This window comes from Nematolebias whitei, chromosome 11 (genome assembly GCF_014905685.2).
Source record: "Nematolebias whitei isolate Nwh7 chromosome 11, NemWhi1, whole genome shotgun sequence".
Classification (NCBI taxonomy): domain Eukaryota; kingdom Metazoa; phylum Chordata; class Actinopteri; order Cyprinodontiformes; family Rivulidae; genus Nematolebias; species Nematolebias whitei.
In genome coordinates this window covers 21274829-21287180 of record NC_056508.1, presented here as the reverse complement: position 1 = coordinate 21287180, position 12352 = coordinate 21274829, and the positions used below count along the sequence as shown (strand labels likewise).

General features: G+C 40.7%; 2 protein-coding genes across 2 annotated transcripts in view; one reads left to right on the top strand and one right to left on the bottom strand.

Moving 5' to 3' along the window:
* Nucleotides 1-6279, bottom strand: part of map3k12 (mitogen-activated protein kinase kinase kinase 12) — an 18790-nt gene extending 12511 nt beyond the window's left edge. Inside the window, exons 1-2 of the mRNA XM_037683997.1 lie at nt 6105-6279; nt 2997-3513 (exon numbers count right to left, since the gene is read on the bottom strand). Of these exons, the coding sequence (XP_037539925.1) occupies nt 2997-3459 (463 nt within the window). The 5' untranslated portion in view covers nt 3460-3513; nt 6105-6279. The remainder of the gene's footprint in view (nt 1-2996; nt 3514-6104) is intronic.
* Nucleotides 6280-8686: 2407 nt separating this feature from the next.
* Nucleotides 8687-12352, top strand: part of aaas (achalasia, adrenocortical insufficiency, alacrimia) — a 10806-nt gene continuing 7140 nt past the window's right edge. The window contains exons 1-2 of the mRNA XM_037683996.1: nt 8687-8800; nt 8957-9084. Coding sequence (XP_037539924.1) covers nt 8687-8800; nt 8957-9084 — 242 coding nt within the window. The remainder of the gene's footprint in view (nt 8801-8956; nt 9085-12352) is intronic.

The window sequence follows — 12352 nt, the reverse complement described above, 5'->3', positions numbered from 1 at the left end:
GGGGGGGGGGGGTCTGGATATAAATGCACACCACGCTTTGCAGCTTTTCCACATTTTGTCAACTCTGTATCATTTTTCTTCCACTTCACAATTATATGCTCCTTTGTGTGAGTCTAAAGTTTGTTGTTGTAATGTGACAAAATGTGGAGAAGTTCAAGTATGAATGCTTTTTCAAGGTGGTGTATATCCAGAGAAAGTAAACAAATAATAAATAAACAACAATCTACTCAGATCTGTCTGTCATGTGTCACACTGACATTGCTGAAATGATTGAAGATGGTCACTAAAGTCTGGCAGAGTAATATGCATGCAAAGACACGCAAATCAATTCTTCATGAGGTCCACTGGAGGGTCGAGGTCTCTTTGGAACAGCTGCAGACGCACATGACCCCCCCCCCCCCCTCCCCCTTCCCCTTCTCCTATCTGAGCAGCTGTGAAAACTCTAAACGATGACGTTGGTCGAGCTGGGCCAAAAATACAGGCATGCTGCCACGAGAGCAAGGTAGCACTCAGGATGGACATCTGGATTTTATACATAACGATTCTCAAGTGGTGTCCATCATCTGCCACTATAATACTCCACATTTTACATCACAACAATCACCTCACAGGCAGAGCTGCTCATCAAATAAAACCTAATGAGAAAATCATCAAAGGGCTTTAGATAAAATGAGTTCTTGAAGGTTTAAACAGCAGACCATCAGTGAAAAACTGCCTGAGGTCATGTGGCCGAGTGTTAGACAAAAACCAGCAAATACTTTGATGGGATTAATAGAATGGTCTAATATACAAACGTAATTCTGACAAAAAAGTTGTGACGTTGTATAAAATTAATTTAAAAGATAAAGCAATGCAATGATTTGCAAGCCTCAGAAACTCATATTTTGTTATCAGTGGAACGCAGTAAACGTTTCAAATGCTGAATTTAATATTTATTTTTTACAAATTTTAAGGTAAAAAATGGTTAATTTTGAAATTTATGTTAGCAACATATCTCACAAACATGATGTCAGAGCCATGTTTAACACTGCAGAGATCCCCTCTTCTTTTATTGACAGTCTGTAAACATTTAGGAACTGAGAACAGCTGCAGGAGTCAAAATACCCAAGGCCTTCCCTGAAAAACACATCTGGATGGGAGCATATGTTGTTCTAAAACCTGTATGAACTGGTCTGTATTCATGTTGCCTTTCCAGATGGGTAAGCTGTCCATGCCATAAACCCTAATGCACCCCTATACCATTAGAGAGGCAGGCTTGTGAAGTGAGTGCTTGTTACCACTCTGGATGGTCCCTTTGCTCTTCATTTCTTCTCATCCTAAGCATTTCATTGCATTGCTGACCTTGTATTGATTTTGCACATGACCAATAAACCTAACCTAACCTAATATGGAGGCTGAAGCATCCAGAGTTTCAAAAAAATATATTAAAGTTTCAATTTGTCTGCTCACAAAACAGTTTTTCACTTTGTTATTCTCACTTTAATCAGTGTTTTAAATGAGCTTCAGCACAGATGGAAGGGTTTCTGCGTGGTATTCATGTGTGGATTATTTTCTGCATGATAGAGCTTTAGCACAATGAACTCTGTTTACAGACAAAGAGTTGTGGATGTGTTCCTGAGCCCTTACAGCAGGGGATATCAAACGTTTAAATATGTGGGCCAAAATGATCAAGAAGAAAGAACTCATGGGCCACAACAATGTGAATTTAACTCTCAGTGTTAGCAATATTTAGAAGAAAGCACAAAAGTTGACTAATTTTGGTGGAGAAAGAGTTTTAAATTATTGTAGATCCAAAACATTAAAAGCCTCATAAACACTACACTTATAATTTTTTATTAAAAAGGATCTGATTGATTTGTTGGGTCTATGTTTGTTTTCTTGTGTTTTTAAAGTTTGTTTTAGTTTGTTCTCAGCAACAAAAGCATAATTTGAGTAAGTGTCCTTTAAAAAGGGGGTTATCAGTCTTTTGAACCATGGACGGACCAAAAGGCTGATCCAAGTTATGAAAAATCATCCAGCTGTCAGTCGCTGCAACAGATTCATAGAAGGTTTGATAAAGTTGATCAACTCGTAAGTAGATGATACCATGTTATAGTCATTTAAAAATGTCCAGTTTCCCTCTTGATTATTTTAACAACTGCAACATTTAGTCAAGTTTTATGAATCATTATTTAAAAGTCTAATTTCTGGGAGAAATCAGTAAAGGTTTTTGCTGTTTTGTACAATGACATGAAAATAGAAAGGTTATAATCAAAGGTTTGTATTTTGCTTAATATTGCTCATTTTGAGAAGATTGTTTTTCATAATTTTTGTTGTTACATTATATAAAAAAAGATTACCAACTAATTTGCAGAAAGTCTGCATCGACCTCTTGAGCCTGCTGGCCAAAATGATGCTACTCTTAAACTGCAGCTGTGGTCCGCACAAAATCGCTCCAAGGGCTGCAAATGGCCCTCAGGCCACACTTTGGACACCCGTGCCTTACAGGGATGTCCAGAACAGAATCAGACCTGTTCTGTTATTGCACTGCTGCCTGTCTGTCTATAAATGCAGTTTTTATAAAGTGGCGAACCTCTGTCCATCTTGACTTCAAAGAGATTCAGCCGCTATGAAAAGCTATTTATATTCAGTCTATTTACTGGCCTGTTAATAATTACCCTAATCACTTGCAAAATTCTTCTATCATATTCAAACCACTTATCATCTTACTTTTACAGTTTTTCGTTGCCCCCTGACTTCTTTTTTTTAATGTTGCTGTCATCAAATTCAAAATCCCTATTTTCAAACAATGATCCACTTTTTTAGTTTAAACATCTGAACTGTATTATTTTCTGCTGTGAATAAATTATGGAGTTTATCAAAGTTTCAAGTCATTTCATTTTGGTTTTATTTCAATTTTATATAATGTCCTAATCTTGTAGAAAATGGGGTTATTTCAACTGAGAGGAAGTTTTAAATTGAACATATTTCAGACCCGGTGCAGAGGTGGGACGTACCTTCCTGGTTGTGTTTGTGTTCAGTGGAGTATGCCTTCCCAATCATGGTCCACACTGGCTTCAGGCAGCCAAACAGTCCCTCCAAAAAACCCCCGCTCCCTGACTGGAGCCTAATATTCTCTGACGGTCTCCTGACAGCGCCGGCCTCCGGACTGTGGCCCGCCTCGGCCCCGCCGCCACACTGGCAGGCCTCATGTTCGTGAAGTTTCAGCACACTGTTGTCAAAGTGGGCTGATGGTCCATCACTGGGACTGGGACTGCCGCCACCCGGACCCCCTTGTCCACTGGGGTCTATGGACAGTACGTTACGGAGGACACACTGCGTGGGGGTCAGGTCCATTTCCGGGGTGCAAGCAGGAGTGTCTCCATCGAGTCGTCGATAGGGCGGTTCTGAGATGGGGGAGCTGAAGCCTGACAGGGAAGGGGAAGGGGCGTGGGGCTCATGAAGGCAGGTCCCACTCATCAGGGGGGTCCCCAACACAGCAGGTTAGGGAGGATGAAGAGGTGAGGAGAGAACCTGCAGGAGAACATTAACAAACATAAATATATTAGAAACATTCAAGTGCTGTCGTGACTTCACTCTGAGGCCATGCAAAAGTTTGCACCCCCTCATTCCTTCATATTTTGCTTCTAAAGTGTCAGACTTTCTTTGGACCTGATAAAGTGATCTACTGTATAAGAGAGGGGCCTAAACTTTCCATCCATCCATCCATCCATTATCTTTACCTGTGTTTTCCTTTCTGGGTTGCGGGGTTCACTGGTGCCCATATCCAGAATTCACTGTGTGAGAGGCGGGGGCACCCTGGACTGGTCTCCAGTCCATCACAGGGACATAAAGACAAACAACCATTCACTCTCTCACTCACAGCTAGGGACAATTTAGAGTTACCAATCAGTGTAACATGCATGTTTTTGGTCTGTGGGAGGAAACTGGAGTACTTGGAGAAAATCCACACATGCACAGAGAGACTGTGCAAACTCAACCCAGAAAGGCCCCCAGCCAGGATTTGATCCAGAGACCTTCTCAGACTACAACGGAAATAAATAAAGAACACAAAGTACTTAAACTCTTAGTATACTGCTTTTATCAAAACATGAATATAGTTTTATTGTTTGTAAGTATAATAGTGAAATACTGTTTGCTATTAGTAGTTTTCCCCAGAGATCATCTCAACACTCCAATCTTATAGTTTTGTGGCCCAAATTGGGGTCCAGACCACACTTTCAGGATCCACTGGTGAACCCTGTAGACCAGATTCTCCTGTCCACAACAGAAGTTCTCAGGGCTTTCTAATTATCTTTTCATTGAACTTTGGCTGCTTTTTCACTTGTTTTCACTCCAGCACCAGATCACTTCAGGGATGTTTTTGGTTTTATTTGATTATTAAGTCACTTAACTCTGATCTATAAACCATTCAGGCTTAAACAAGCTCCTCTCAGTTATTTCCACACCAAGTTTGAACTCCACTGTAATTTCATAGAGTTGGAGCCATTTTGTGCTAGTTAAGGTTAACTATGGTGGCCATCTAGAACTGGGTTCAATGATTACTCTCTGAAGGTTTAATAAAAATCTGTCCTGTAGTTTATAACATATTTTGCTAACAGGCAAGACACACATAAACATAGACATGAGTAAAAAACCATTTTGAATGTCTTTCAGTGGCAAGAAACAATTAAATCTCAAGCACTTTGTTATTGGCAGCCTGTCACACAGACAGTTTGTTCTGGTTTAACCAAATAACCCAGTTTGACCCATCAGTGTTTCAGCATCAACTAGGTGAATCCTAAACACCAGTCAGCTGAAAACTTGTCATCCAGCAGATAATCAGCTGAAGCTTTTGAAGTTTTATTTATTTTTAGACCTACTTTTAAGTACTATTGCCCTGCTGCAAATAGTTTTTTTAAACATAACATTTTGTCTTTAGTTCTCCACTTGTTCAATTTTTTAACCCACATTTTGCACAGGATGCTGGTCCAAAGACAAAATAAGTTAATACCCAACCAAAATCCTAAGTAAAACTTTCCAAAACTTCCAAAAACCTGATTGAATATTGATCGTGAAGACCACTTTAGAAGATTAGAGTAAAGCCTGGCTACTTGGCAGCAGAGTATAAAGACATCTGTGGTGATTTAAAGCCTTTCCACAGCTCTGTGTGGCAACAGGGAGGCAGGTTTCAGCACTGGACAGCTCCACCGCCAAACCCCGGGTCAGCCCTGTGGAGCTGTCCGGTGCTGAAGGCAAAGCTGTCAGTTTAACTTTATTTATTCAAAGAAGCCAAACAACAAAAACTGTGCAGTCGTGACCGGAGCTGAGGACTGAGACAGTTTAACCACCTCGTTTTTTTCACAAGCAGGTCCAAGCTAAATCATAGTGAAGCCTAATGTATCGGTGTGCGCGTGCGCGCGTATGAATGAGGAAAGCAAACAACCCAGTGGAGATGGGCTTTATGAATGAAGTCCTCGACACTTACTGTCTCCTGGTCCCAGGATCAGTGTGTCTGGGACATGTGGATCCAGTTGTGTTGTCTGTGTGTGTGTGTGTGTGCGCGCGCGCGCGTGTGTGTGCGTGCGTGTGTGTAATGAAGAATTGCATAACCTCTCTCAGTCAGTGTGTGTGTGTGTGTGTGTGTGTGTGTGTGTGAGAGAGAGAGAGAGAGGAAAGCACATGTACCCGATTCACATAAGGTCCAGCAGCAGCGTCTGCAGCGAAATAAGAGCGTGAAGAAAAAAAAACGACACCAAACATCCAGTGGGCCTTTGCGAAGGACTACACACACTCACGCATGCACGCACGCGCGATCAATCTTTAAATAAACCGAGGATGTGATGATGACACTCAGCAGCATCAGAACCGACGCGCAAGATGAGTGAAAAGTGCCGCAGCGGCTCCGTTTGGCACCAACATTTCTGCGCTTTTCTCGCAGCGCGCGCACACATGATTATTCCTGGGTTTTTTTTTTTTTTTTTTTTTTTTTTTGCGGAGCTCGTGGACGCTTCTCGTCCTCGGCATCAGCTTGGAGAGATGAAGGCGAACCGAGCGGCAGCGTCCCGCCTGAAAGCCCGTCCGTTTTGTCGTGATTCAGAGAGCAGCCTGACATTCCCCCGTACCTTCCTGCCTGGACCGTGTCGCGCCGCCAGGAGAAGGGGTGGGCTCGGCCGCCGTGTCGTTGTTCCCGGGTCTCCTGCTCTCCGCGACTTCCACCTCCCTGGGAAGGAAGGTCCCCGGCGGGTACCGATGTCTTATCAAGAACCGGGCATCCATGCAACGTGAGGCGCGCTGGGGGGGTTCGGGGGGAGCGGGGGTGGGGGGGGGGGAGTAGGAGAGGAGAGCTGTCTCCTTCACAGCGCTGAATTGACGTCACGGAAGTGCGACGCTGACCGCCAGGGGGCGTCAAAACAACCACAACAAGACTGAAGATTATTTCTTCTTCTTCTCCAAACCAGACACAGACATGCAACTTTAAGACTGATTCCCAGCCGGTTTTCACACTTGATGGGAACAGAGGGGTCTCATCTGTGAATTAGAGTAACAAAGACATTAAGAAACCCCTACTGTTAAGGTGTTGAGGTGTGACTTGTCAAATCTACATATGTGTGTGTGTTTTATCTCACTCAGCCTTATAACCTGAACCCCTCACTCACTGCTCATTGAATTGAGAAAGCTCCTCAGATGAGGAGCGAAACGTCTTCTGTTACAAATAAAGTCCAGTTGTTTTTGTATTGAACGCTTTTTGAATTTATCTTGTCCTGGATGACTGAGAATTTTCACCAGCAGACACAGACATGCCCTGAGTTTTATAATAGAGAGAAATGGGTGTTCCTGTGTCATTATGGGTTCTGATGTGCCCTTCAGCAAGACATTAACCCTCCCTGGCTTCTGGGTGATCCCATGAGCAGTTTTTTTGATGAGGAGGGAAGTTCATCTCCAAAGAAATATAATAATGTTAACTCTGCCATATTTGCTTAAACATCTCAAATACTCTATTTAATTTTGTTTAAGTAAATTTGACATTCAAACAAGTACATACAGCTCCAGCTACAAAAAAAATGGAATGTTGTCTAAAATGTAAATAAAAACAGAAAGATTTGAAATTCTCGTATACTGAAACTTTATTTATAATAAAGCAAAGTAAACATATTAAATATGTAAACTAAGAAGTTGTGTTAGTCATAGGTAAAACAGACCAATTTAAACTTTAACTGCAGCAACACAGGTCAGCAAAGTTGGAACAAGGGCAACAAAAAACTATAAAGTTACTGCTGGAGGAGAATTTTGCAAAAATAACAAGTAAGAGGACTGGGTTAAAAAAAAGATATTTTAGAGAGGCTGAATCTGTTAGAATAAAGAGGGGCAGAGCTTCACCAAGCCATGAAAAACTGCATCTAAAAATAATGGAACCATTTTATAATAAAGTATCCCCATTGGAAATTTGGAAAGACTTTGTCTATCCTATTTTCTACATCAACAAATGGTTTCAATCGGTAGAAATCTCTGAGCTAAAAGAACAAGACTGAAAGGTAATATTAGATGCACTGATCTTTGGGCCCTTGTGGGCCTTTGCATTAAAAACAGGTCTGATTCTGTTCTGGGCTTCACCGTACGGGCTCAGGAACACTAATCACTGTCTGTAAACAGAGTTCATCATGCCATCCACAAATGCTGATTAAAGCTTTACCATGCAAAGAAAAAGCCATATATGAACACTATCCAGAAACTCCACCATCTAGTGTGTGCCAAAGCTTATTTTTTCATTCTTCAACCTTTATTTATCCAGATTAGTCATACAGGTTATTTAAATGTACTAAAGCAAAAATGAAAACTGTTCTGTGGTCAAACAAATTTAAAGTTGAAATTCATTTTGTAAACCATGAATGCCATGTCCTTTTTACTAGCACACACTGCACACAGTTTAAAAACCTGACTCGCTGATGGTATGGAGGTACATTAGTGCCTATGGTATGGGGAGCCTACACATCTGGAAACATACCATTAATGCAGACTAGTTCATACAGGTTTTTGAACAACATATATCTCATCCAGATGTCTTTTTGTAAGGAAAGCCTTGCATATTTCGACAAGACAATGCTAAACCACATCTTGCATCCATTACAACAGTGTGGCTTTGCATTCGAAATTTTCTGATTTATCTCAGGAATATGACATACTAAAATGATGTTGGACGCATAAAACCACACAAACGTACTTTGTTATAAATTTTCTTCATTATTTTATTAGCTTTTGATGCCGTAAAATAAGTTTAGCTGCAGTGGCGGTCTGTGTCCTGAGGGGGGCAGCACGTCGAGGTTGGTACGGGCTAAAACTCGAGCCTTTTTCACCCTTTCCGCTTACCGTAGTCCACACGGCGGGATTAACTAAAATTATAAGAAAGTTCCACAACAAGCAGATATTTAGTTGTTTTTAGAAAGTTAGAACGTCATAGTAAACTAGGCTGTGGATAACACATTAAAAGGTAATATCAGCGACATTAAAAAGGTTTTGTTTTAAAAGCAGCTAAAACAGACTCGTTAAATTACTATGTAGCTACTCTGAAGTTAGCTAACTCGACAAGTTGGAATGTGAGAAGCTGTGAGATGTAGCCTTTCATAATTGTTTAAACTGAACATGATATTGTGGGATGGGTCCACTGTGTATCTCCAGGGTTTACAAGCAGGGTGTAGCCGTGGTGAGGATGTGCTCTCTGGCTTTGTTTCCTCCGCCTTCCTCCGGACAGACCACTCTGTGTGAGTCCAACAACCAGCTGCTGTCAGGGGCCAGCACCCCGGAAGAAGAGCCGCTCAGACAGGTAAACACAACATGCCCACAGGACAGGAGGGACATGTGTTGATTTAATGTTGTATTAATGGCACCTTTGGTGATCGTTTCACCCCTGAACACAATCATCTATTTAAATACACATTAATGCAGCCTGTTAAAAGTACTCCATGGTGTTTTTATGCAGGGCTTGGTTCCTCTGAGTCTGAATTTTCCCAGAGAGTCACTGAAGCTCCACAGTCGCACAGAAAGCAGCAGTAAAGCTGCCTTCCTGGACCACTCTGAAACACTGTGGATGAGGAGTGCAGCAGCGTGGTAGGAACCTTCAACATGTTGGGTTATTTAACCCTGTTCAACACAAGAATTCTGAACCAGGCTCATGTTTAGTGGCTCAATTTTTCCCAGTAATGGACTGGGGCCTCGTGTACAAAGAATGCATGTCTATTACCATGCAAAACTTGTATTATTTTAATGTATCAATGATGAATATGTTCAGCTCCACAACCAATCTTGTGGCTGCATACACACGTTTCTACAGTTGTTGGTCCATTGGTGACACTTAACAAGTACGCTGTGAGACTGTTAATGATGCAAAATCAATTATTGTACACATCAGAGACACGCAATGGTCAATTAATGCATCCACGTGTAAGCAATTAAAGAGTCACTATCAAAGCGTGCACAATGTAGTGCAGCTAATAGCTTTAATAACTATGTATTAACCTTATTATATAATTATTAGTATTGTTATTTAAATTATTGCTAGTCTTGGTCCACACTGCTCACCATGTGCTGCTCATATCCATACACCTGTTGAGCACATGGGGGTTCCTAGCATTAGGTTGCATTTCAGAGTAAGCTGGCAGACTGAAGGGGACTGTGCCACTCAACCCTGAGCTGAGCCATGCCAGCTGTGGAATGAAATTATCCACATGTCAGCCATAAAAAATGTAGATATGCAACTAACCAACACTGCAGCTAGTAAGCCTGATTCAACTCACAATTCATTTATTCTAATGACAGACTAACAAGAAAGGAACAGACTAAAATTGGTATGTATATTGATGGGATGAGGGCTTCTTGGGGAGTAAATTAATTTAATCATCTTAATGTTAAACCCACTGATGCACATCAAACCTTTCTCCACCAAACACATCTGGTCTTCCTGACATCATTACTAGTCAGTAGGCCATTTCAAAAAAACGTCTTAGTCTGGGACTGAGAAGTGTTCTGGCCTTCTTGACGTGTCTTCTGAATGGACAGAGAAGATGAGGGGGGTTGCAAACAGCCCACCTCTGGTGCGCCACTGTGCTGCCAAGTGAGGTAGTAACAGAGCCGCACTGGCTGACATGAGAAAAGATAAGCGGCAGTGCCGTAGCTCAATAATGTGATGAAGTGTTGACAGTGGTGGCGACCACATGCTCACAGGATTGAACAATAAACTGATTGATTACTGAGGGAATACTGTTGATGACTCGCAGCAACTTTGTAGTTAGTTTAAAAAATAGTTAACCACAAAGAGGATCATTAAAGTGAGTTAATTCATTGTGTTTTCTAAATGCCACATGGGAGACCTCCGGTACACATTAATGTATCTCGCTTCAACACAACACACCTCAGTTCTGCTCCACGCCTTGTTTGGTTTTGCTCGGCCCGCTTCATTTCCGTAAGCTGACTTCTGTGCGGGACGTGGCCGGCTTCATAGTTGGGGGTTCAATTCCACCAGCAGTCACATGCCCAAGTGTCCCTGGGCAAGATACTGAAAACCCTCATAGCCTCTGATGTGTGTCCCATCAGTGTATGAATGTGATCTAAAAGCTCTGATTAGTCTCTTTAGAATAATTTGTTCAATTAGCTTTGTAGAGATCTAGTAGAGTGCTGTATGAATGGGGAAATGAGGCACATATTGTAGTGTAAAGCGCTTTGAGTATCTTGATAAGGTAGAAAGGTACAGTCCATTTACCATTTATGAACGGCCAGAGGAAAGAGAAACACGGACTGGTCAGTATGGCCATTTTTATGAAAAAGTCTAGTAGTTGAAGTGAGTGACTTCCTGTTTGTTGATAATTAAACTACAGTTTCTAAGTGTGGTACCAAGCCTTTATTAGCCTCTGTATTTACAGTTATGTTGAGCACATGCATAAAGTTTGAAATGCCTCAGCCTCATCCATTCCCTCAGCATGCTTGTGCATTTATTTACAATCATTCTGCGAGTAATCCATGTGAGTGGTGTCTAACATTAACAGAAGAGGGTCAAATTCTGCACAAAATGTGTAACTAATCCACTTTTTTTTCTTAACTTCTACCGATGTGTGCTACTCTGGCCACAACAATGATAGCTTCACACACTGTCACTCCTCTTGTGCTCAGCACTAATGCCAGAGGGCAGCGTGTCAGACACAATGTTTTTACGAGCCTCCACTCTATTAAAGAGCATCTTCATCTCACATTATGTAAACTATGTGACATTATGTGACTTACATTTGTGATTTTTAATTTTTTTAAAGATATTTTTATATTATCTATTTGCATTTTGTTTTTATATGGACCTATTTGTGTCTTTAATAAAGGTGATGATGAAGATTATGATGATAATAAACTTCTTCTTCACACATGTAGTCAAGATTTTTGATCGTTCAGAGACAAGGATTACACGTGCAGGACATCTTTACATCTATTTGCACATTTATATGGAGCCGTGACAAGGGAGGTGGCCCGTGCGCTCAGTTCTACATTTATTGGTGCATATAAAGGAATTGTGCTTGGATTTGTGTGTGCACAGTTTTATACATCTGGCCTTGTTAGTGTGTGCACCATTTGTTTGATTTAAGATATGATTCAGCAGGAAATCCATGCGAGTTGTGCAGAAAACACCTCAAATGTTCACTTGGAGCAGAAACTATAATTTATTATGTTGAAATCTTAGTTTTTCATTAGAAAAACAATTATTTCTGGTAGTTTTATGGTTTCTTACCAAATGTTAAAACTAAAAAATATATATTTTTATAAATGTGGATTTTATTTTTATTTTATTTTTTAATTAAAGCTAAATGTAAGTAGTCCATACATTTTTTTTAATGCATTTAGTTCTCCATCCATTGTTTTTACCTGCTTGTTCTTTTCTGGATTGCGGGGGTCACTGAGAGACGGGGGACAGACAGGTCACACTCTCACCTAGGGACAAGCTGGTTACCAATTAGCCTAAAGCAAAAAAAAAACTAAAAAGCTTTGAAAAGTTTCTAGCTAATCAGTTTTTTTTTAATTCCTTTATGGTTGGAAATTTTCTTCGATCTGCATTTTGTTCACTACCAGATGAACAAAGAATTTAAAGTTCATTGATACAAGTACTTTCTATTTCCGTGTCTTTTCTGATCAGCATGTGCACATTTTTGTAAAACCTTAATGTTTTTGGCCACTTTATTTCATACATCCTAAAAATCGAATGTAATCTTGTTCAACATCTAAATACAAAACGTCTACAATATGTTGTGCTATGGTAATGAGACTGTACCTGCCTAAGCTATTTAAATGTTCCTTTATATACAGGTCCTTCTCAAAAAATTAGCATATTGTGATAAAGGTC